This window comes from Rattus norvegicus, chromosome 4 (genome assembly GCF_021556685.1).
Source record: "Rattus norvegicus strain SHRSP/BbbUtx chromosome 4, alternate assembly SHRSP_T2T, whole genome shotgun sequence".
NCBI classification, from domain to species: domain Eukaryota; kingdom Metazoa; phylum Chordata; class Mammalia; order Rodentia; family Muridae; genus Rattus; species Rattus norvegicus.
This window is the reverse complement of record NC_141537.1, coordinates 31187673-31213632: the sequence shown is the minus strand read 5'-3', so window position 1 is coordinate 31213632 and position 25960 is coordinate 31187673. Positions and strand designations below refer to the sequence as shown.

At 39.1% G+C, this 25960-nt stretch overlaps 1 protein-coding gene across 17 annotated transcripts in view; it reads right to left on the bottom strand.

Moving 5' to 3' along the window:
- Ankib1 (ankyrin repeat and IBR domain containing 1) overlaps positions 1-25960 on the bottom strand; it is a 123940-nt gene that overhangs the window by 56226 nt on the left and 41754 nt on the right. For all 17 annotated transcript variants that reach the window (XM_087658359.1, XM_087658361.1, XM_087658368.1 and 14 more), the window contains 2 exons: positions 15300-15482; positions 2268-2385 (listed from right to left, as the gene is read on the bottom strand). In XM_087658359.1, coding sequence (XP_087514485.1) covers positions 2268-2385; positions 15300-15482 — 301 coding nt within the window. The remainder of the gene's footprint in view (positions 1-2267; positions 2386-15299; positions 15483-25960) is intronic.

Here is a 25960-nt window from a genome sequence, read left to right as displayed (position 1 = left end):
TACCCTCCCACTACAGAGTTTTCAAGACTTAATAAAGAGAAAACACAAAGACATTTACTATTTTAGTCTGAAGGGGTAAAACAGAGATTCTCAACCTGTGGGTCACAACCCTCTTGGGGCTGAATGATCCTTTCACTGGGGTTGCCCAAGGCTATTGAGAAACACATATTTCTGATAGTTTTAGAAACTGAAACAGTGCTCCTCTACTCACCTCCAGGTCAGTCCACCCACATGCAAATACACCCATACACAAGTACCCTGGACTATATTAAAGGGTCGCAGCATTGGGACAATTGAGGAGAAACTGGTGTAAGTGTGTGTGTGTGTGTGTGTGTGCGTGTGTGTGTGTGTGTGTGTGTGTGTGCGCGTGCGTGTGTGTGTGTGTGTGTGTGTGTGTGTGTGTGTGTGTTTTGTGTATAGAATATAATGGAAACATGAAGGGTCCCAAAAGATACAAGGAATTTTTTTCTGAAAAATTCCTAGAAGAGGTGGTTTTTTAAAGGAGAAATTGGGACACATGGTAAAAGAACTGGAGAGACTGACAATCCAGATGAAGAAATCAGTCATAGGTCTACTTTTAAAAGCTGCTTGGGTTTAAAGTTGGGAGCCAGTGAAGAGCTTTCATGCATGGATGACAGGCTCAGACTGGCCTTTAAAAATGACCTGACATGTGTTTTCATGGGTGGAAGCAGAACAAACCTGAAGTTCTAGCAGAACTCAGGCACTCCAATGATGAAATGTACTACGTCTATATTTACGTCATCAGTGGGAATGAAGAACAAGTAGATGAGTGGGGGCTGCGATATTTAGGAGGAGAAATGACAGGAACTGGCCAGACACAAGGCAGGTGACGAGTGAAGGATGACAGGGTAACTAGCAGAGTCTGATGCCCACCCGTGTGAGGAGATCAGATGAGGACACTCACAGGTTACACAGAAAGTGAAAACCTAAACATTTAGAAATGCAGTCTAGGAATGTCTCACTGTACGTACGTAGCTGTTAGAATGCAAGTCATTTAAAAACTGTTGGTTCACAGGAGCCCACTGAGCAGAGCTGATTAAATGTCTTTGCAGCCAGACCCACACCTTAGGACTTTGACTCTCTGAAGCTAGCTAGCCCTGGACTCTATGTTCAATTTCCCAGGCCATTCTTTTTATAGCAGTGGCCTAGGTTCCTTTGTACATACCCTGAATACTGGGCTTCAGAAGGGAACAACGTCAGTGACAGAACCACGCAAATACTAGTACTGAAGATACGACTCTGCGGGTTTACCTGACAAGATGGTGCAGTGCTCCTTAACCCATGAAGATAGGGAGGTTTGAATTTTACTACAACCAAAGGAAGTAACATTCTGTTTCAGTGTTTAGGATAAAAGGTTCTTGTTAAAAATAGCCAGCCAGCGCTCCAGAATAACTAGAATAGAGCAGATATTTACTATCCTGTTTGTAAACGTATTTTTATTTAAATACAGCACTTGGCTTTAAAAAAATTATTTTAAAGTCAGGAAATGCTGTTCTTTAAAGGCAGACAAAATACTTATGCAAGAACAGTACAATCCAGCATGTAACAACTTCCAAAGTGACAGTCTATGCTAAGACTCACAGGAGACTAAGAACGAAGTTGGGGAAATTTTCAATAAGGAAAAAACAAAACAAAAACAAAATCAGAAAACAGCTGGGGCAGTGGTGGTTCATGCTTTTAATCTCAGCACTGAGGAGGTGGAGGTGGGGACAGAGGCAGAGGCAGGTGGATGTCTGAGTTCAAGACCAGCTTGATCTACAGAGTGAGTTCCAGGGCAGCCAGGGATACAGAGAAACCTTGTCTCAGAAAACAAAAACAAAAACAAAACAAACAAACAAAACACCAAAATAAATAAATGAATGAATTAAAAAAATATCCCAAAAAACCTTATAAGAGATTATATTATATATTACATGGTAAGAAACAGCTTTTGAATAAATATAATTGATAAAACATTTTTACTGAGCCACTACAACCTGATACTTGAATGACTTCAGCAAAAAGTACTTAGTAGCTCAATGTTAAAACAAAAAAAGACATTTCTAATTTCTTCTTGATTTACAGCCACTGCATGCGTCAAATACAAAATGTCGGAGGATAAATGACTGTTAATGCAACATTTGCAGAGAAACAAAGTAGGCTCATATTGAAAAACCTTGTACATTATAACACACTCATAGCTATATCTAACTCTGAAGTTCAAAAGGCATGGAGTTACCCGAGGCATTAGACAGTTTTCTCATTACCGTGAGCTCGAAGCAGTGCCTCAGCAGTAAACAGAGGGGCCTGGAGCATGTCTGCGGTCTCCACAATAAGCATATCTTTTAACCTACGAAGATCCTGGGGCCTTAGTCCTTCATATGGCTTTGGAAAGAAGAAAAACAAAGTTCAATTAGCTACCATATTCTTAAAGAAATAAATATGGCAACTACTTAGCATTCCAGTTTGTGTGCAGATGTGCGAGGGCTCTTCCGCTCCACTCCCTTGGGTTTAAGGCTACCCTTGCACCAGTCCACTTTAAACTGCGGTTCCAGCTGTGCATGTGCTTTATCATTCTCAAAACCAAAGGAGCATGGTGGGAAGACACTGTACTCTACAGTACCACAATCCTGGATAATACGTAACAAGTACAGAAATAAAAATGGAACCACTAAGCAATAATCACTATTACAATTCTCATGTACTTTTTTATTTACTCTGTTCTTGATGTGAGACGGTTGTATGTATGGTCACTCTGGCACAGTTTTTGTAACTAAACAACTGAAGAGTAACCAACTTATACTAGTAAATAGAGAATTAAAGATCACATTTTAAAAGAAGCAGAATTTTCTAAACATGTAGGAAGGGAAAAACATGCACAAACCCACAAACCCAGTGAGGATGGCCTCGGGCAGCATTTACCAGCTGTCAGAGTCTGGGGATACTATGGGTCTCATGTACTATGGTTGATTTCTAAGTATTTACAATTTGAAACTGTTTCTAACCTTTACAGTTTTCAGAACTATCATGGCAATCATTTCATCAGTTCTTATGGAACACATGAGCAGGACTGTTCTCAAGGGTCATGTCTGAGTTGACAGATTCACTTTCTGATCTAGATGTCTTCGAGCAGAGTCACATGAAAGATAATTAGGATGCTAATGACAGAAAGACTGACAGAACTCAACCATATGAAAGTCTACCATGATTTAATAAAACATCTATTATTTTAACCATACAGAAAAATAAGATAATCCATAAATGGAAAGTTATAAAACACCAACATTCAAAAAGGTACAAACTTTTTACCTGTTAACTTAGCCATGGTTAGAAAAACAAGATAACACTTAATGCTGATAAAGTTTTAGAGAGTGGCTCTTCAGAGTCACTAGGTGAAAATAAAATTCAAATAAATCTACATATAACTCAACAATTTGGAGTCGCAAGCTTTCCTTCAGAGACTCCATCTTTTATGCCACTGTAAGAACGCCTTCCACTGTAACCTGGTGAAACGTGTACTGTTACTTGGGAAAGAGGATAAATGCGAATAGCTCACAAATGTGTTACACACTTCCACGATACTTCCACCACTCATTTAAAATGATTCTGAGTGTGTAAAATTCACAACCATTAACAATGAGACTTGAATAAAATACATAGTATCATAACAGCATAAGAATATACAAAGGGCAAATGTTAAGGTAATCCTGTAAAATGCTGAGATTACTTAAAAGCAGCAGAACAATAAACTTTAAAAATAAAAATCCCAAAATTTTCCTGCCCACAAATGTGCAGGATAAATATGGAGCAGAGACTGAGGGAATGGAGAAGGGAAGACTAGCCCAACTTGGGACCCACTGCATAGGAGAGAGCCAAGCCCTGACACTATGAATGATGCTCTGCTATGCTTGCAGACAGGAGTCTAGCACGACTGTCTTCTGAGAGGCTCCACCCAGCAGAAGATAGACACAGATGCAGAGATCCACAGTCAAGTGTCAGCTGGAGCTCAGGCAGTCTTGTGGAAGAGAGGGGGAAGGACTGAGTGAGCGGGAACGGTCAAGGACTCCACAAGAAGCCCACAGAGTCAACTAACTTGGCCCCACGGCAGAGACTGAGCCACCAACCAAAGAGCATGGACTTAGGCACCCTACACATTTGTAGCAGATGTGCAGCTTGGTCTTCCTGTGGGTCCCCTAACAAGTGGAGCAGGAGCTGTCTCTGAGTCTGCTGCCTGCCACTGGGTCCCCTTCCCCCACCTGGTAGTTGGGCCTCAGCAGGAGAGGATGAGCCTAGTCCGGCTGGACCTTGACAGTCCAGGGCGGGGGTGTTACCCAAGGGGGTCTTTCCTCTCTCTGAGAAGGGGAGGAAGGAATGAGGGGAGGGATTTGCAAGGGCAGGAGAGGGAGGAGAGAAGGAAGGGGGGCTGCGATCAGAATAGAAAGTGAATAAAAAGTTAGGGAGATAGTAACAGTGGCTGTGTGTAGTATGCAGAGCTCTTCCCATTACAAACGGAGGAGCAAACAGTACATGCCATAAACATCCTACTTCATTTGTGTATATTTCTGTCATGGCTATCCCATATTGTGATTATATGAAATTAACTACAAAGAAATGAAAAATTAACCCAGGGTTCCAAACAGGGATATATTTAATGAGCATTGTAATTTAATCCTAATTATCATTAGAAAAGTGTCAAAAGCTTGTTGTTAAGCTAATTATAAAGCACATTTTCCTCTGTAAAACACAAAAAATCCCTTCAGAATTTGTTCCTAAAGTTTCATACAATTGGTCACACAGTTTCCCGCCTCAGCAATAGGAGTCCTCTCGGTACCTCCCATGGTGCTGTATGCTTCCTGCATTTACTTCCTAAAAGCTCCTTTTCAGATTAGTCATCTTTCTACCTCCTTCATGTGAAGCAGAGAAGAAATAGAAAATTTAATCAAAACAGTTAAATACTTAGTAAAAACCACTTTCTTGCAATTCTGACAACATACAGAGAGTTGGGATTTCCACTGTCTAAGAGAGATAAGAAGTGGCCTGCACACACTGAGCTCTGACGTGCTTGCAGCTTTACACTGAAGGGTAAGGGAGGAGGCATGCTGGAAGGACAGAGGCATTCTGCCTCCACGATCACATAACACTCTCTGCAAAACTGCAGCAGAGCGGCAATTAGGTCATGGGAAACATTTCAATACACTGCTCAGCCTCAAGTGCACACTCGCTCTCCTTCTGTGGCAAAAATAAATGAAGGTGCCTGTCTCTTTCTTGTTGCAAAGATAAGCTGTTACTATTTTCAGATTACAAGCCAGCAATGACCTTCAAAAAAAAAAAAGTCAAAACTGATACAAAAAAAAGACGCTACATTAAAAAGAAGCCATGCATAAAGCACCTCTTCTGTAATTGTGCATATTACTGCTAGGGAAGATCCACGGAAGAAAGCAGCACAGCCGTATGCACAAACTATTAACTTGAAAACAGGTTAAAAAGAGAAAGGTAGTTAGCTTCAAAAACTATTTCAGAAAACTACAATATAAATGAATCATGAAAAGCGTATTTTTTCTATTATTTATTCCAGAACTGAAATTAGTCAGCCAATCCAGGTACAGGTAAACAAGTTCATTATAAAAAAGAGAGAGATTTTTCAGCTGGATGAAGCATTTGTGTACAGGCCTCATGACCTGAGTTTGATCCATGAATCCAAGGACAGAGTTTGTCCTCTGACCTACTCGTGTGTGCACGCACATGCACACACAAGACTTGAAAGACACTTAGAGGAGAAAAGGGCTGGCTCATACTCCCTTTAATACCTACTTTAGCTGATCCCGAGGTTAGCTGGGGACAGAAGGGAGAAGAGTTACCACAGGAGTCTGCCATGCCAGCTTCTTCTCTCACTGTTTACGTGTGGAGCACCCTATACTTTTTCCTGACTGGAAAGCTTTTGGATTTTACAAGGCAGGACCATCCAATTCTGCTAGTCAGACTATCTGTGTAGCATGTGGCTTCTCTGCTAGCGGAAGGACCCAGTGTACCCCACTTTCTCTTCCGTTACTCTGAGGCAGACAAGAAATAACCTTTTATGATGCACATTTTACAGAGGCCTAATCATCATCAATTTTTTAGAGTAAAAAACACTTTTATTTCTTTAGGGTAAGTACCACTCTATGGAAATTATGTGCTCATTTAATTTTCAAATTTTTATGTATGTTTCTCTGTTAGAATATAAACATCAGGAGGCCAGGCAGCCTGTCTTTATTCTTCACTGGTACTCAACTCACCTAAAACACTGCCTGCCAAAGCAGACAATTTTTCTGGATGATGGAACAAAGTAGACTAAAATGACAACGACACTTAATTATCTGATTTGTTAATTATTTTACTCTTAAAATAGCTCTAATTTGTCTTAAATGAAGATGTGCCAAAAGTTAGAGGCTATGCCATATACTATCTATACCATAAAATGAAGGGGAAACCTTACCTCAAATATAAAGGTTAAAAATATTTAAATAAGATATGTTTATCAGTGAGAAAATATACAAAATATACAAACTATATGTCCCGACTTTGTAAAAATCAAAATGTTCACAATAAAGTGCCAGTTGTGGTGGCATACACCTTTAATCCTAGCACTTAGGGGGCAGAGGCAGGAAGATCTCTGGAGTTAAAAGACAGCTGGGTCTACATACTGAATTCCAGGACAGCTAGGTCTTCGTGTAATTTCAATGTAAAATATGATTTTATTTACAATAACAATTGACTATAGACTTGCTTATAGCTGACTGAGAGCTTAAAAAACTAGTACCATTTGGGGAACAGAATTAGGAAAAATATTTTTACATTTTCAATTATATATTATTATAATTTAAGAATTTCGAGACCACGCCACCTCTTCCAGAAGGCCAGGTAGGCCACCCACCTTGCAGGAGGACCTTCCCACCTCGTGTTCCCTCAAGGTGGACATACCCTGTGGAACCAGGTTGGCTGCCCCACGAGAACTTGCTCCACTTTTTCAGTGCCCCCCCCCCCGAAACCATATCCCTAGGAAATATGGGACACTATAAAAAGACCAAACCTAAAAATAGGAATGGAAGAAGGATCCAGCTCAAAGGTCCAGAAAATATTTTCAAGAAAATCATAGAAGAAAACTTGATTAACCTAAGAAGGACATGCCTATGAAGGTACGAGAAGTTTATAGAACACCAAATAGATTAAATTAGAAAAGTCCCATCACCACACAATAATCAAAACACAAAAAATACAGAAAAGAGAAAGACTATTGAAAGCTGCAAGAAAAACAGACCTATTACATACCTATTAGAATTACACCTGACTCTCAATGGAGACTGTGAAAGTCAGAAGGGCCTGGACAGATGTCCTAAAGACTCTGAGAGCACAGATGCCAGCCAGACTACTATACCCAACAAAACTTCCCATCACCATAAATGGAGAAAACAAGATATTCCACTATAATGCAACATTTAAACATCTAAGTACAAATCCAGCCCTACAGAAGGTTCTAAAAGGAATACTCTAACCCATGGAAGTTAACTACATTCACGAAAACAAAGGAAATAAGCACACCACCACCATTACCACCATCATACTGGCTTGAAAAGAAATGGCACCCATAGACTCATGTGTTTGAATGCTTGGCCCTATTAGGAAGTTGCACTATCAGGAGGCACAGCCTTGTTGGAGTAGATGTTCCACTGAGGAGAATGGCTCTGAGGTCCCATGTGTTATGACAGGGCTAGTGTGGCAGTCTCCTTTCGTTGCCTGTGCATCAACATGTAGAACTCTCAGCTACTTCTCCAGCACCATGTCTGATGCATGCTGCCATGCTTCTCACCATGATGTTAATGGTCTAAACCTCTGAAAATGTAAGCCCCAATTAAATGTTTTCCTTTATAAGAGTTGCAGTGGTCCTGGTGTCTCTTCACAGCAATAGACACTCTAACTAAGATAGCACCACCACCAAAAACAAAAGAACAGAAATTAACAATCATTGGTCGTATCTCGCAGAATCAATGGACTGAATTCCCTAAGAAAAAGATAGAAACTAAAAGACTGGATGTGAAAACAGGATCCATCCTTCTGCTGCAGACAAGAAAAAACACCTCAGGGCTGGTGAGATGGCTCAGTGGTTAACAGCACTGGCTGTTCTTCCAGAGGTCCTAAGTTCAATTTCCAGCACCCACATGGTGGCTCACAACCATCTGTAAAGGGGGCCTGATGCCCTCTTCTGGCCTGCAGGCATACATGCAGACAGAATACTTATTAAAAAATATATAAATTAAAAAAAATTAGAGAAACACATCTTGACATTAAAGATAGCCATTACCTCAGAGTAAAGAGTTGGAAAAAGATTTTCCAAGAAAATGGACCTAATAGGCAAGCTACTATAGCTTCGAATATCAAACAAAATATACTTCAAAATAAAATTAATCAAAAGAGATGGGGAAAGACACTTCATACTTTCAAAGGAAAAATATACCAAGATGATGTTTCAATTCTTAACTTAACTTAACTTTCTCCTCAACTGACCACATACAAGGTCACAGAGCAAGTCTCACACATAAGAAGCCTAAAACAACACTCTGTGTCATATTCGGCACCACGGATTAAAGCTGGACTTCAACAACAATGACAACAGAAGACCTAGAAACTCACAGAAACCGAACAACAACAACAACAACAACAACAACAACAACAACAACAACAACAACAACAGAAATAACAGAAACTACAGAAGACCTAGAAATTCATGGAAAATAAACAACTCTCTTCTGAATAATCACTGGGTCAAAATAGAAATAAAAATATAAATGAAAGACTTCTTAGAATTCAATGAAAATGAATATGCAACATACTCAAACTGAGGCACAGAAAATGTTGCTTAAAGTTCACAGCACTAAGTGCCTACATGACGAAACTGGAGAGATTTCATACTTACAACTTAACAGCACACCTTAGAGTACTAGAACAAAAAGAAGTAAATAGTAGGAAATAGTCAAACTGAGGATCAATAAAATGGAAATAAAGAGAACAACTCAAAGAATCAATGAAATGAGTTGGTTCTTTGAGAGATATCGACAAGATAGACAAACTTCAGAAACAAAAAAAGGAAAATAACAACAGACACTGAGTAAATCCAAAGAAACATTAAGGTCATATTAAAGATCTGTACTGCACAAAGTTAGAAAGTCTAAAAAACTGGACAATTTTGTTAGATTTCCCTTACAAAAGTTAAATTAAGATCAGGAAAACAACTAATATAGACCTATAATCCTGAGAATAGAGGTAGACATTACAAGTCTCCCAATCAAAAAAACAAAATAGCAGCAACAACAACAACAACCCAAAAATCTCAGGGCCACACAACTTTAGCACAGAATTCTACCAAACTTTCAAAGAAGATTTAGAGCCAATACTTCACAAATATCCCACAAACTAGACAGAAGGAATATTGCTGAATTCATTTTGTGAGGAGATATCCACCTTCATGCCCAAACCACACAAAGATTCAACAAAGGAAGATATTTATAGATCAATTTCCCTTATGAACATAGAAGCAAAGATTACTCAACAAAATACTTGCAAACCAAATCAACATCAAAAAGATCATACACCCTGAACAAGTAGGCTTCATCCCAGAAATGCAGGGATGGATGGGTCAATGTATGAAAAGCAAAACTCAGTCCATGTAATTCACCATATAAACAAACTGAGAGAAGAAAAAACAAATGATCACCTAATTAGATGCTCAAAAAGCCTTTGACAAAATCCAAAATGATACCTTCATGATAAAAAGCTTTGGAGAGATTAGAAAAACCAAGAACATACTGAAACACAACAAAGGCAATTTACAACAAGCCTCCAGCCAACATCAAATTAAATGGAGAGAAACTCAAAGCAATTCCACTAAAATCAGGGACAAGACAAGGCCGTCTTCTTTCTCCAGATCTATTCAATATAGTGCTTGAGGTTCTAGCTAGAGCAATAAGATAACTAAAGATCAAGGTGATGCAGATTGGAAAGGAAAAGTCAAAAGTAATTTGTAGATGATATGCTAGTATACATAAGCAATCCTAAACATTTTAATAGGGAACTCCTACAGCTAATAAACACCTTCAGCAAAGTGGCTGGATACAAAATTACTTTAAAAATCAGTAGTCCAGGGCTGGAGAGATGGCTCAGCGACTAAGAGCACTGACTGTTCTTCCAAAGGTACTGAGTTCAATTCCCAGCAATCACATGGTGGCTCACAACCACCTGTAATGGGATCTGATGCCCTCTTCCATTGTGTCTGAAGACAGGTACAGTGTACATGAATACATAAATAAATTCTTTTTTTTTTCGGAGCTGGGGACCGAACCCAGGGCCTTGCGCTTCCTAGGTAAGCGCTCTACCACTGAGCTAAATCCCCAGCCCCATAAATAAATTCTTTAAAAAAAAAAGAAATTAAAAAAAATCAGTAGTCCTCCTACATACAAATAACAAAAAGACCAAGAAAGAAATCAGAAAAACAACACCCTTCATAAAAGATTCAAATAATATGAAATATTGTAACTCTAACCAAGCAAGTAGAAGATTGGGATGATAAAAACTTCAAGTCTTTGAAGAAGGAAATTGAAGAAGATATCGGAAGATGGGAAGATCTCCCATGCTCATGGATCTGTAGGTCTAATATTGTTAAGAATGGTCATCTTAGCAAAAGCAATCTATAGATTTAACCCAGTTCCCATCAAAATTCCAGTATAATTCTTTACAAATGTTGAAAAAACAATACTCAACTTCATATTGGAAAAACAAAAGACCCAGGATAGCTAAAACAGTCCCGTACAATAAAACTTCTGGATCAGGGATCACCATCCCTGATGTGAAGCTTCAGTACAGAACAATACTAACTAAAACTGCATTGTATCGTCTTCCAGCTGGAACCATGGCGGCTGTACCAGAGGAGAAAAAGAAGGTGGCCACTGTGCCAGAAACCCTAAGAAAAAGGGAAGGAATTTCACAGAGTTGAAGGTGAGGCCCCTTTAGAAGAAGTTTGCCCTGAAGACACTGCGAAAGGCAAGGAGGAAGCTCATCTATGAGAAGGCAAAGCACTACCACAATGAGTGCAGACAGATGGACCGGACTGAGATTCGCATGGCTAGGAGGGTAAGGAGAGCTGGGAACATCTATGTGCCCGCAGGACCAAACTTGGCCTTAGTCATCAGAGCCCGAGGTACCAATGGAGTGAGCCCAAAGGTGCGCCAGGAGTTGCAGCTGCTGCGTCCTCAGCAGATCCTCCATGGCAACTTTGTTAAGCTCAGCAAGGCTTCAGTTAACATGCTGAGGACTGTGGAACCGTACACTGCATGGGGATACCCCAACCTGAAGTCAGTAAATGAGCTCATCTACAAGCGAGGCTATGGCAAAATCAATAAAAACTGGATTGCTTTGACAGATAACTCCTTGACTGCACTATCTCTTGGTAAATTTGGCATCATCTTCATGGAGGATCTAATTCATGAGATCTGTACAGTTGGGAAACGCTTCAAGGAAGCAAATAACTTCCTGTGGCCCTTCAAACTATCTTCCCCACGAGGTGGAATGAAGAAAAAGACATGCTGGCAACAGAGACCAGATAACAAGCTTATTAGACGGATGAACTAAGGTATTGCCCGTGTTATTTTTATAATCTGGCCAGTTAATAAACAGTCACAGTTTGGCAAAATCAAAACAAAACAAAAAACAAAAAAACCAAAAACACAAAAACCAAAAATCAAAAAACCTGCACTGCACTGGCATAAAAAAGACAGATTGATCAACAGATTAGAACCAAAGACCCAGAAATAAACCCATACATGTATGCACTTGATTTTTGACAAAAAAACCAAAACCATACAATGGAAAAATGCAAACATCTTTAACAAATGGTGCTGCTTTAACTGGATGTGTGCATGTAGAAGAATGCAAATAAATCCATATCTATCACCCTGCACAAAACTCAAGTCCAAGTAGATCAAAGACCTCAGCATAAAACTGGACAGTAAATCTAACAGAAGAGAAAGTGGGGAATAGCCTTGAATGCACTGGCACAGGAGATAGCTTCCTGAACAGAACACCAACAGCACAGGCACTACCATCAACAATCAATAAATGGGACCTCATGAAACTGAAAAGCTTCTGTAAGGCAATGAACTCTGTTAAAAGGATGAAACTGCAGCCTACAGACTGGGAAAGGATTTTCATCAAGTCCATATCTGACAGAGGGCTAATATCCAAAATATGTAAAGAACTCAAGAAACTTGGCAATCAATAAATCAAATATTCCATTTATTAAACCCAAATAATTTAAAAATGGGATATAGATGTAAAGAGAAAATTATCAACAGAGGAATCTCAAATGGCTGAGAAACATTTAAAGAAATGTTCAACATCCTTAGCTACCAGGGAAACACAAGTCAAAATGACTGACACTCCACTGACACCTGTCAGAATGGCTAAGATAAAAATGCAAGTGTCAGCTCACGCTGGCGAGGACATGGAGCACAAGGATCACTCCTCCACTGCTGTTGCGAGTGCAAACTTGCACAGTCACTTTCCAATAAAAATGGTGCTTTCTCAGAAAACTGAAAATTAATCTCCTTCAAAGTCCAGTTATATCATTCTTGGGCATATACCCCAAAGATGCTCCAATCTATCACGAAGACACTTGCCCAAATATGTTCAGAGCAGTTTTAATCATAATAGCCAGAAACTAGAAACAACCTAGATGTTCCTCAACCAGAAGAATGTATAAAGAAAAGGGTGGGGAGGCCAGAACATTTGAAATGTAAATAAATTAAAAAAATCCAATTTAAAAAAAAAAGAAATTTGGCAAAAAAAAAAAAAAAAAAAAAGGGAAAGTGTCTTACACAATAGATTAAGGAAAGGACAATCACACCACAACCCATCAACCCAGAGAGGCTAAATAACAAGGAGGGTTCTAGGGGGCACATATGGAGCTCTCTGGGAAGGGAAAAATAGATTTTGTAGGTGAACTGGGGCTAGATGATGAGGGAAACAGGATCAGGAGGGGAGGGAGCAAAGCAGGGAGAGAGTTCAGGAAGAGATGACTGGAGGTTTGGGGGCATCAAGGGGGTAATATGGAAACTTAGTGCATTACAAACTCTCTGGAACCTATGAGAGTGGCCCTAGTAAGGATCCTCAGTAACGGAGAATGAGGAACCATTCTGTCTGTCTTCTGGACCAGGCAAGGCTTCCAGGGCTGGGACTGAGGCACCAACCAGGCTGCAAAACCTCTGCCTTATAACCTGTCCTCCTGCAAGGTGTGCTGACGTACTGGTGGCTCAGAGCTTTTAGGCATGGCCAACCAATGACTGGTCTAACTTGAGGCCCATGCCATAAGAGGAGGCCATGTAACACTGCCTGGATGGTCAGGAACAGGAGGCTAGATAGTCCAGAGACCTAGGGCAGGACCAAGCATGACTGGCCAAAAAAAGAAAAGAGAAAAAAAAAAAAAAAGAGGAAAGAAAAGAAAGTCAATGAAATGCTTCCTGATGATACTCTGATATACTCAGGTTGATGCCCAGCCCAATCTCCATTAGCGAGTATCCAGCAACTGATGACAGCAGATGCAGAGACCCACAGCCAAACAATAGGTAGGATTCAGAGAACCCTAAAACAACAGGGAGGAAGAAACGTAGGACCCAGAGAAGCAGAGGAAACCCGAACAAGCCCAGAGAACCAACCTAGCAGGCTTCACAGGGCTCACAGACACTGAAGTGGCCATCACAGAGCCTGCATGTGTCCTCTCCATCTAGGTTTGTAGTTGTTCAGTGTAGTCTTCTTGTGAGACTCCTGACAGTGAGGAGTCTCTGCCTGTTCTTTGGACTCTCTGCCTCCTACTAGGTTGCCTTGTCCAGCCTTAATATGAGGGGATGTGCAGAGTCTTATTACAACTTCTTTGTTTGATATTCATGGAAGGCTAGCACTTCTTTTCTAAAGGAAAAAGGAGGAGCAGTGGATTATGGAGGTGGGGCACTGGGAGCAGTGGAGGGAGAGGAAATGGTGGTTCATATATATTGTATGAGAGAAGAATAAATTTAAACATTTAGTATTGATGTTCTTTTTTTCTGTTCTGTAACTTTTTTCCAACTCAACACAATATTTTACTATAGTTACACTAAATTCAGTTAGATATAAGCCCGCTAATAATTTTTTTTTTTAAGATTTTATTTTATTGTATATGAGTACACTGTAGCTGTCTTCAGACACACCAGAAGAGGGCATCAGATCTTATTACAGATGGTTGTGAGCCACCATGTGGTTGCTGGGATTTGAACTCAGGACCTCAGGAAGAGCAGTCAGTGCTCTTAACCACTGAGCCATCTCTCCAGCCCTTTTTTTTTTTTTAAGATATAATTTTTATTAATTCTTTTATCTCATAATATATTTTCTTTCCCTCAGTAAGTTCTATTACTTTTAGATTAGGAACTAAATTAAGACGGTATTGTGAAAGGAAAAAACTAAATCTATCATCATAATTCACTTTCCCTTGCATCACATAACTTCATTTCTGAACACTACTGAAATATCTTCTCCCTAGATGACTGTATGGACTGTCGAAGGTAGGAAATGGGAAACAGAAGCTGCTTGGATCTCAAAGAGTAGGAGGGATAAAGTTTACCTTATGACAACTTATTCATATAATTTCTGATTCCTGTGTGGATTCAAAACCGTGTGAAGCAGTCAGCAAATGCTTAGTATAACAGGCCTGTTTGTTTCTACATTAATCTAAACTAAAAGAAGGACTTTATAAAATGATTAAAGAAACAGAAAGAGATAAGAAATGGAAACATTAATTCTGGGAACTCAGTTCCTTTGGCCATTATGAGAAGTACAAAAGTTCAGAAAATTTTGAGAATTCATGAGAAATACAGTATTCAGTAATATACATATAAGCCAATAGTTCAGAGATTCTTGTTAGAATGAAGTTAACATGAAACACTGAGGAATTAGGATTTCTAGCTTTACATTTTCCTTTTATTTTGGGTGTTTGGTGGGAGTCACCAAAGCCTTTGTGTTGTCAAGAACAACATGTGCTAGAGGGAAGGACTGACAGAGAGAGGGCCCGTGAGGATACAGGGTAAGCAGGATGTACATTAGCACGTCTGTCTTCATGCTAGTGAATGTATACACACGTTGGAGGACGGGGTGGACACTCCCGGTTTCTAGATGTATTCTGATGCTCACTGCTATGCACTCAGTACTGTAAAATGACCGCCCACACTGAGTAAAAATCACCTTACCTCTCGCTTGTCCAGTGCAGCATACTCAGCTTCTATTTCTTCAGCCTCTGGGTCCCGAGAGAACACCATCTGAGACTCCAGACTGAGGGCCAGGTCTTTGTGGTGTTGCTTTTCCGCACAATCACAAGGAGTATCTTTATTTTCATTTTCAGCAAACAAGTCTCCTCCGTGTTTTACTAAAAGCTAAAAAAAAAAATTTTTTTAAAAACTCAATTATAGATTTGATTAAGTTATTTCATGCTACAAATTAAAGAAATTAAATGTATAACTGGCATAACAAAAATGTAACAGTAGACAGAATGTATCTAAATGTATTTAATGTAAAATTAAAATACAATTAAATTTTTAAATTAAACTGTAAATATGTTTTAAATGATAGGAGGCATTAGTTAGTAACACTATTTTTAAGGTTGGAAATTCTTGTTTTACTATAAATGAGGATTTTTTTTTGGTTAAAGAATTTTAAATCTTTGACTTTAAAATCAAACTCTTAAGTATTTTGTCAATTTCCTGCAACCAAATAAAACCATACTTAAATATAAAAAAGATTAGTTATTCAATACTTAAACTTTAAAATTTTCTCATGATTTTTCTTTCTCTCTTTTCTTGATAAAGGCCTGCAATACAGCCCAGGCTGGCCCTGAATGTCTTCTGAGCCAGCTACCAGAATGAGGAGATTGTATGTATATGTGCCACTATGTGTGGTCTATACATCCTTGTTAAGAGGGACACAGTTCACACTGTGACTTTAACCACTAATACCTGGATGTCCTGACATCCAGATGAGTTTTTACTTGTCCCATCATTATTCTCTGAAATACTGAAATTAAATTAATATTTGTAAGTCAAAGGCAAAGCTGTTTTCAATATTCCTCAAAAGAAGAGAGAACTGCTTACTGATAAATAAGTTGGGAAGACATTCCACTGTATAATTTGTCAAGAAATTTCATCCTCAGAAACACACAGAGCAATGTCATGACTTGTTCACTTCTGAAGTTTCTGCTGTCTTTACAAGGTTACATGGTTTTTCTAAGGACTAAAGTTCAAGACTGTCCACTGTGTCTAGAGACGTTTGGAAGAACAGAGGACAGACCCACAATTTGTCATGAAGATTCTTTTATAGGATTAGGATCCTCACAGCAACACAGTAAGTCATCATATATTATCATCTAGTGAGACACTCTGCTGAGTACTTTAAATACATTCTCACCTTAATATGAAATAACCTTGTGTGACAGGGGCATTATTATCCTCCTAAGTTTACAGAATGTCACCTGAGCTTCCCAGCTAATAAGCAGTGTAGCTGGATTCAGATAGTCTGACTCATTTTTAGCCATGCCTAGATCATGAACTGAGGCAATCACACTGCTCAATAAAATGAAGACATCAAATGCACACCACATCTATCCTCAAGTTCTGCTCAGGTTCTCATCTTGGATCTGCTGGAATTATGTTTCAAAGGTTCTCATTTTGTAAAAGGGTAACCCAAATTGAGATTTCTTTTAAATAATTTTATACCCTTCTTTAATATCAAGTTCTTTGGGACTGAAATTTTTACTTTTCTCTGGGGTAAGGGGAATCTCCTAGAAGAATATTCTTAAGTATGATCTTTACTCTCTGAGGGTTCAAAAGGGGCACGCGCGCGCACGCGCGCGCGTGTGTGTGTGTGTGTGTGTGTGTGTGTGTGTGTGTGTGTGTGTGTACAGGGGACAGGTAAGTCACTATTGAGAGGCATGTAGACCTTGTTTAACCTGGGTGAGACAAACAGGTATTTTTCTTTGAAAGAGGTCCCCAGATTAGTTTGTTTGTTTGTTTGTTTGTTTTCCGGAGCTGGGGACCGAACCCAGGGCCTTCTGCTTGCTAGGCAAGCGCTCTACCACTGAGCTAAATCCCCAACCGCCCCCCAGATTAGTTTGTTAAGAGTGGCTGAGGGAAATACTGCTACATGGGACATCTGTGCTTTGTAATTAGTGAGGGAGTGAGGCAAGTAAAGACATACTGGGTAGTGATAAGAATTTTTTTCCTGGGGGCTGGAGAGATGGCTCAGTGGTTAAGAGCACTGACTGCTCTTCCTGAGGTCCTGAGTTCAAATCCCAGCAACCACATGGTGGCTCACAACCATCTGTAATAAGATCTGATGCCCTCTTCTGGTGTGTCTGAAGACAGCTACAGTGTACTCATATACAATAAAATAAAATCTTTAAAAAAAAAAGATTTTTTTTCCTTAAACAAACTTAGTTGTTTTGCTTTGACATGATAAGTAGTTTGGTTTATAAAAGGCAAATTTAAAACTTTTTAACCAAAGCATCCCAAGTATTACTCTAATTATTTCCATTAGTTAAGCAAGAAGAGGACTTGGGTATTTTATTTATGTGGTTTTTGGTGTCTCTTAAACATTTGTTGTCACATAAAATGACCTTCAACATACTATTCTCCTATTCTGCACTTTCAGTTCACAATTTCAGGAGTCATCCAAAGTATTCAGGTGTATGTATTCCTCACCTCCCTGGTGATTTAGTGGCTGATGACTGGCCAGGTCGTTTAACTACTTTAAAGACCCAGTTTACAGTGTCTATCTATAAACAAGGTAGCTTATATAATTTTGATAGAAGATGTAGCAGCAAGTCAGATAAGGTGGTATATAACTGTATTCCCAGGACTAAGGAGGTGCAAACAGGAGAATCAATTTCAAGCTCAGTCTGAGCAACAGGAACCTTTAAAAAAAAAAAAAAAAAAAAAAAAAAAAAACCTAAAACGAACTATCCTGGCGAGTTTTCTATCAATTTGTCACAAGCTAGAGTCGTCAGAAAGGAGGGAGCCTCAGTTGAGAAATTGTCTCCATGAGACTGAGCTGTAGGCAGGCTGGTAGGGCATTTTCTATGGGTTGATGGGGGAGGGCTCAGACCATTGTGGGTAGGGTCATTCCTGGGTTGGTGGCCCTGGGTTCTAGCTGAGCAAGCCGTAAGGAACAAGCCAGTTAAGCAGTGCTCTCCATGGCCTCTGGAGCTCCTGCCACCAAGCTCCTGCCCTGTATGAATTCCTGCTCTGGCTTCCCTCAGTGATGTTGCCTGAAAGTGTAAGCTGACATAAATCCTTTCCTCCAAGTTGCTTCTGGTCATGGTCTTTCTCATCGCCTATCCCCCACCCCCCACCCAGTGGTTATGGTGTTTCACTACAGCAACAGTAACCCTAACTAGGACTCAACTCAAACCAAAAAGATACAATACAAAATCCGTTTTAAAGTCTCTTCTAGTTCTAAGATTACTATTTCGCCATCTGCAATCTCCATTATCTTGGGCACTTCATTCTCCCTCCAATTTCATTCTAATTTCCTATTAAATCCTGGCACTGGGGACTTCCTACTTTGCTTCTAGTTACTTTCTTAACACAGTTAAGTGTGGTGATGTTTTAGTCCTCATACTATAAATACCAGAAAATTTAGACAATATTGAAAAATTCCTATCACCTAGTATAGTGTTTCTCAACCTTCCTATGCTTGAATGCTTTCATACAGTTCCTTATATTATGGTGACCCCCAAAGCATAAATGATTTTCATTGCTACGTCATAACTCTAATTTTGATACTGTTATGATCATACTGTAAATTTCTGTGTTTCCTGATGGCTGTTAGCGACTCCTATGAGAAGGTGATTCAGCTCCAATGTGGTCCCACACCACAGGCTGATAGCCACTGGTCTAGTGTCATTGTGGCCTTAAGGCAACCAAGCAATATAATACCCACATGATGATGCTGGTAAACAGAACAACTACATCACCAATTGTATAAAACAGCCTATATCAATATGCATACAAGGCATACAGCAGAATGTATCTGTCAGGTTTGTGTAAGTACACCGTGATAAAAGCTCTTAATGATAAATTTCTTAGACTTAATAAATACCTTCCAACAATTCCCACACCTCATGTAATGTATGATAAAGGACTATACATGCTTTCTCAATCACATTTCTTAAATTTGCTGTTGATATTCCCCATAAATCAATGACGGTCAGCTATTAGATTTCTATCCTAATCGTTTTACAGAAACACTATTCCTTGGAGGCCTCAGTCCAGTCTACTAATCTTACTCTTCTGTTTCATTTACCGATCTGTAGCATGCTACACGCCTGACCCACTCTCCTTTCCTGAAATCCTTCTCTTGGTACTCCTCTCTTGCCAGCACCGTGGCCTACTTACTCCTGTACTTTTCCTGTTTGTTTCATGGCTTCTGGTTCTCAAGGGTATTGTCTGAACTGATCTGTGGTTTAGACTTTTCTGTGGACTTCTCATCTTTTCAACACCCGGTTTTTAGTTATCCCTCTGTAGGTGAGAATTCCAAATCTGTATTCTTTATCCCCATGTTCAATAGGCTGCCTACCATTTCATGTGATCACTGGTTTTTAAACAAAAACTTAATAAATACCTTCCAACCTACTCTGACCTCTCATTTAGCTTTTCAAACATCTGATAATTGTTAGGATTTAATGTTACTCCGGTTCAAAACCACAATCATTTTACTTAAACTAAAGTTAATTTATGTCACTACAATTGTAGATGATGCAAGCCACCTATAACTTCTTCAGAGAGAAGAGTTTACGCTCAAAGGTAGTTCAGCACGGTCAACGCTGTCACTTTACAACATACTTTTAGTCTGCCATACTATTGGTTCTTCTCATTGTCCTTTCTGTCCATTGTGTCTGTGTTTCTCTAATGTCCCCACACAGATCCAGGCTGTGTGTTAGCTTAGACCAGGAGTTAGTGCATCAACCTTAGCTCTGTCACTCCTGCTAGCACACTGACCCCAACTTTATTACAGAATGGAGGTATGCAGGTATGCAGGCTACTGAAAACCTTCAAACTGTTCTGTACTGCTGTGCAGCTTCGGGGCAGTCACAGCTGGCAATACTGTTCCAGGATAGCATCTTCAGTGCTAAGCAAGGATGACTGGATACCTTGATAGTCCTACTAGGTGGACCTGGAATAGTCATTGTTTTTACAGGTGAGCGCAATGTGGACTGTGCTCAAAGCTAGAGTTTCTCATTCTTTTTTTTTTTTTTTTTTTTTTTTTTTTTTGGAGCTGGGGACCGAACCCAGGGCCTTGCGCTTCCTAGGTAAACGCTCTACCACTGAGCTAAATCCCCAGCCCCCAAGTTTCTCATTCTTTAATCTGCATCTGACGGTGACTTTGCAATGACTGAGGTAAGAGTATCACTAAACTATAGATTCAGAGTCAGCTGGTCTCATCAGGATGTAAGTTCTGTATTTCCAGTAAGTTTTCAGGAGACTGACATCAAGACTAGCTGGTGTCCTTTTCAAGTAACATGTCAAGAAGCACTCACTGCTTTAAAAGTATTTCAAATCTAATCTATATTCCAACCACGAGGCTAATAGTTCTTTATTTGTTTGCATAAGATTACTTCTCCATTAACATTTTTGAATAGTTCAGTTTTCTGGACCTGACCCTAATGTCGTGCATTCAGTAGCATCTATTTAATATGACCTACTCTTCCCTCTTTCTCCCCCCGCCCCACAATGTGGAAAGGTTTAATGAGAGAACAAGAGTAGAAGAGGCGAGGAATAGAGGCTGGCCATGAGCACGTGGAGGGAAGCGGGTAGGGGAATGGGGAGAGAAGGGACGAGGGCAAGAGAGCAGAGAAGAGGGGAGAAGCCTCTTCTCTCTCTCTCTCTCTCTCTCTCTCTCTCTCTATATATATATATATATATATATATATATATATATATATATATATATATATCACTCTTTTTATTATTTTATATTACTCCCTACAAAATTCTTCAATCTCAATGTATTTGAAGCCTGGCCAGCATCTGCTATGTGAAATCATCACCAGAGGGACAGGCCAAAACACTGCTAGAATCTAATACTACAGATCTTGCTTTGAGTCTGGCAGTCAGGTGTTTAATGTAATCAGAAAACTGAAGCTCAGACAGAAAGTTACAAAACTGCTGATCTGGAAGAGTCCTGTTTCTTTTGTATTAAAACTCTAGGTGCTAGCTAAAACCAACACAATTAGGTAGACTCTTCAGTCGGATTGGTGAATGAACTTTATGATAGCAGCTGAAAATGTTAAACAGGGAGAACTGTGACTTCCCATGTATGCTTTTCTAGTGACTTTGACTTCATGCAACAGTTCGTTATAGTAACAACTCTAAATAAGCATTTAGGGTCAAATGCATTGGAAATATGTAATGTAACATTAATCTTTATAAAAATGTTTTTCGCCAAGTGTAATGTACTCTTAAAAACTAAGCCTTTACACACTTGCCATTTACAGAGCCACTATGACAGGTTAATTACCAATAGAAATAAAATGTGGCCTACTATGATTACCTTGGGGAAAATCTACCAAAGAGGAAAAGTATCGTGGAGTTTTGTTAGATTATGCTAATTGACATCACCTTCATTAAAGTTCATTTCTATTCCAAAGCAGAAAAGAAAAACTCTGTTATTAAAAAAAAACAATCAGAATATTAATTATCACATTAAATTCCTACCAGTTTTATATACTACTGAAACTTTACTTTTGTGTGCTGGGCATCTATACAGAGAATTTAAGTCCTCTGTGTTATAAAGCAAATGCATGTTATATACTGATAATGCTATATATGCGTAAGTATGAATGGGTATGTATAAAGGGTGTGTGTATGTGTGTGCGTGTGTATGTGTGTGTGTTTGTGTTTGTACCATATGTGTGTGAATCCAGGACATATCTCTATGGGAAGGGTGCAGTGAGTAGGGGTGTGTTTTTGAGATATGGTTCCTTTTCCCAGTTCTTTATATTTCATGGAAGGCTATCACAAATTGGGCCAAAATCAAGGTGGCTGCCTCTCCTGTATGAATTTTAATAGTTCTTAAGCACTTTAATTAACCTGAATTATGACACATAAAGTTGTAAGAAAATCAGTTGGCAATGTTCACAAACTAACAATATTTTGGAACACTGCTGTGCTTCTCTGTTTACATATTAGCATATCATCTACAGTCACTCGTAGGCTACACTGGCTAAGTTATCTAAAATACTACTATTTAGGCTGAAACAGAAAAATTCTTACTAACTCTTAAATAATTCTCTGGTATATGAAGACATTAAAATTATAGGAGTATTATTTATAGTTTATCTATAATATATATCATGTAAGCATTTCTGTTTTAATAAGAAATTATTTTATTGCCTGAATGTATATGTACCACATGTATGCAGTGCCTTCAGAAGCCAGAAGAAGGCATTGGACTTCTTAGAACTAGAGTTACAGAAAATGGATGGCTGCTCTGTGATTGTTGGGACTCGAACTCTGGTCCCCTGGAAGAACAGTGCTCTTAACTGTTGAGCCACCTCTCCAGCAGTACTCCCACCAGCCCCTTTACCTTATACACTTAGACATTTATTTGCTTATTTATATTTTGTATGTGGAATATGCAGATGACATGGTGGGTGTGGAGATCAAATGACCATTTGCAGGAATTGGTTCTCTCTTATCACCATGTTGGTCCTTGGGACTGAACTCAGGCTGGGTGGCAAGAGCTTTTACACAATGAGCAATCTCACGAGCCCAAACTGCTAACTTTAAACAAATTCCGGATTTTCCTATTTAAGGAAGTTTTGAAAAATACAAAGGTGAAGAGTTAAAACATCTGGTATTAAGAGAGCAGCCAAAAAAGATGACCAGGCCCGTAGCACATACCTGTAATCCCTTAATTTAGGACATGGAAGCAGGAGACCAAGTTCAAGGTCATCCTTAGCTACATAGAGTCAAGCCTGGGCTCTATGAGAGTGTGTCTCAAACAAGAGGAACAACAATAAAGGAAGGAGCTGACAGAACAGTGAAGACAATGAAGAGTCCTATTCTGCTAATGAGCAGAATTGATACAATGAGGGGAGAAGGAAGAGAAGTGAGGAATGAGAATGAGCATATGTGACTAATCCAAGGTACAAAGGTTTTTCAGAGAATGGCAGCATCATTAAGAGAACCCAGATACTCAAGCTGGTAAAGAGGTAACTTAGCTCAGTTTCAGAAACACTGAGTTTGAGACTGCTACAGCATGCTTAGTAGTCAACATAGAAGTAACAAAGCATAAGCAACTCTACTGGGGTCAGGCAAGGCATCAGAGACAGAGACATAGATCCAATTCTGTACAAAGCCTTTAATATCTTGCTATCTGAAGGTTCTAAAAGCATTTTATAATTAATAGGTTATAATTTTTATGCCACACATAATGTGAGTATATGTGTATAGGAAAACACTTAAGGAACATAGCCCAGGAAGGAGTACTAATGTAAACATTTCATTTCAATGGTTTGAAATGAGGACCCATGGATGGCCATGGTGACCCTTGGTTTTAAGCCAAGCACTCAGGTAGCAGGTGGATCTCTGCATTTTGAAGTCAGCCTGGTCTACATAATGAGTACCAGGACAGCCAGGGCTACATATTAGAGAGACTCTTGTCTCAAAAGCAATCAATCAATCAAATCACTTGATCAAGCAAGCAAGCAAACAGAAAACCAGGAACTACAGGAAACTCCAAATTATTAAGTGTAGAGGAAACTGTCAAAGAATAACTTTCTAAATTCTTTTTTTTGGGGGGGGGGTTCTTTTTTTCGGAGCTGGGGGCCGAACCCAGGGCCTTGCGCTTCCTAGGCAAGCGCTCTACCACTGAGCTAAATCCAATTCTTTTCTTTTTAAAATTTATTTTATTTATGATTATTTTGCCTGAGTTTGGAAGAGGGTGTTAGATACTCTAGAACTGGAAACAGGGATGGCTGCAAGCCACTGTGTGGGTACTGGGAAGTGAACCCAGGATCCTTGGGGCAAGGACAACAAATCAGCTCCAGATGACTCTAAACTCTACTCTTACATAAACACCCTGCTGTGCTTTGAGTGTGAAACATACCCACCCCACAAGGCTCACGTGTCTGGACAACTGATTTCTAACTACCAGTCATGTTTTGGAAGGCTGTGGAACCTTCAGGAGTAGAGTTTCACTGTAAGAAATGGGTCACTGAAGTAGGCTGTAAGGTTTTCTTATTTTATATGTGTCTTGTTTTTGTTTTGTTTTAAAGAAAGAAAAAAAAACAGTGGATTAAGAACGCACTGGGAAGAGTGAGGGGAGTAGGCTAGTGAGCTTTGAAATTGTACAGTCCCACTGTCTGCTTTCTACTCTCTCAAGGGTTGGGAGTCCCAGATGTGCCCTCTCTTCCCTTAGAGCCACTCATCCTATCATGCTTTTCTGCTTATAATTAACCTCAACTTCAAACTATGAGTCAAAATTTTTCCTTTCAAAGTTACTTTTGGAATCAAAATTAACAACTAGAGAATGCTTCCATAGATATGAATCCCTAAAAGTTAGAAAAAAAAATAGGTTGGACCTACTGGGTTTGGAGGAGTAATCTCTAAGTTTAAAGATTATGAAGAGAAAGTGGGATATATTTTACAACAAGCATTGGTGAACTAAACCTTAGTGACTAAGGGGTCTTTTGAAGTACTTCTGAGATTTATCCCAAGCATCGCAGAGATAAAATGACACTATCACAAAATGTGTCATAACCATCAACAAGATCAATACCGGACATTGCTGCCCCTTCCATCACTAAATGGTCTCACAGTTTTATGAAAAATAATAAATCACTGGTGGTATTTATTCACACTATGTACACCATGGTATGATATTTGCTTATTTCACTAAACATTAAGAATATTTAAAAATTATAGAAATGGTATTTATTCCTGTTGTTCTTATAATAAAAACTGTAAGTAATAAGGTGGACAAGCTCAAATGTATTTAAATTACCCATGGTAGTAAATTTTATAAAATACATGATATTCTAGGAACTTTAGTTACATAGTGCTACATGTTACAATGTGTTTAGGCACATATGCTAGGAAAACACTTCTAGTTCAATAATAATCATGACAAAAGTCATTAAGAGCCTAGAGCTGAGCAAGAGTACAGTTAAGACATTGGTGATAAACTTTAAGTGGTAAAATACTATATTGATATTTGTTAATAAATGCTGGAATAAATGTGGGTGTCCATACGGGTCCATTTGGAATGTTTGGAATATAGGAAATGAGAACGGTCACCAACCAGACTGGCTCACATGATGTGATATGCTAGCGTGCAAACAGAAACACACCTATCAAGGCCGGCGATCATCAGGCCTTCCAAAGACTACATAACATACCCTCTGTGAACTACAGAAACAACTGGTAAAATAGCCACTCCATTTTTCAATAATTTAATATGTACGACACTATAAATCCACTTAAAAACTGGTCACTACTTAGCATTGCTTACTAAGAGTTATTAGAAGTAAATTATTAAAGCAGAGATTGAAATATTATTGCTCCTAACAAGAACAAGCTATTTCTATGTTAACACATTTAAGAACCATCTAGTCACACAAATGTGAGTGAGTCACCACAGCAGATTCCTCCCTAGGAGGTGAGCACAGAAAAGTATTCAGCAAAGCCTGTGTAAGAAGTGTCAGGAATTCTGTTGACGTGTGTCCCCTAGAAGTCCGAGGGCATCGTTTTACTATATGGAGTTAATGTTAGAAGGCATTACTTAGAAACCAGATTTCCATTAATAATTATAGTTCACTAATAGCAGGAAAGGAAACAGAAGGACAAAGTTTCTAAAA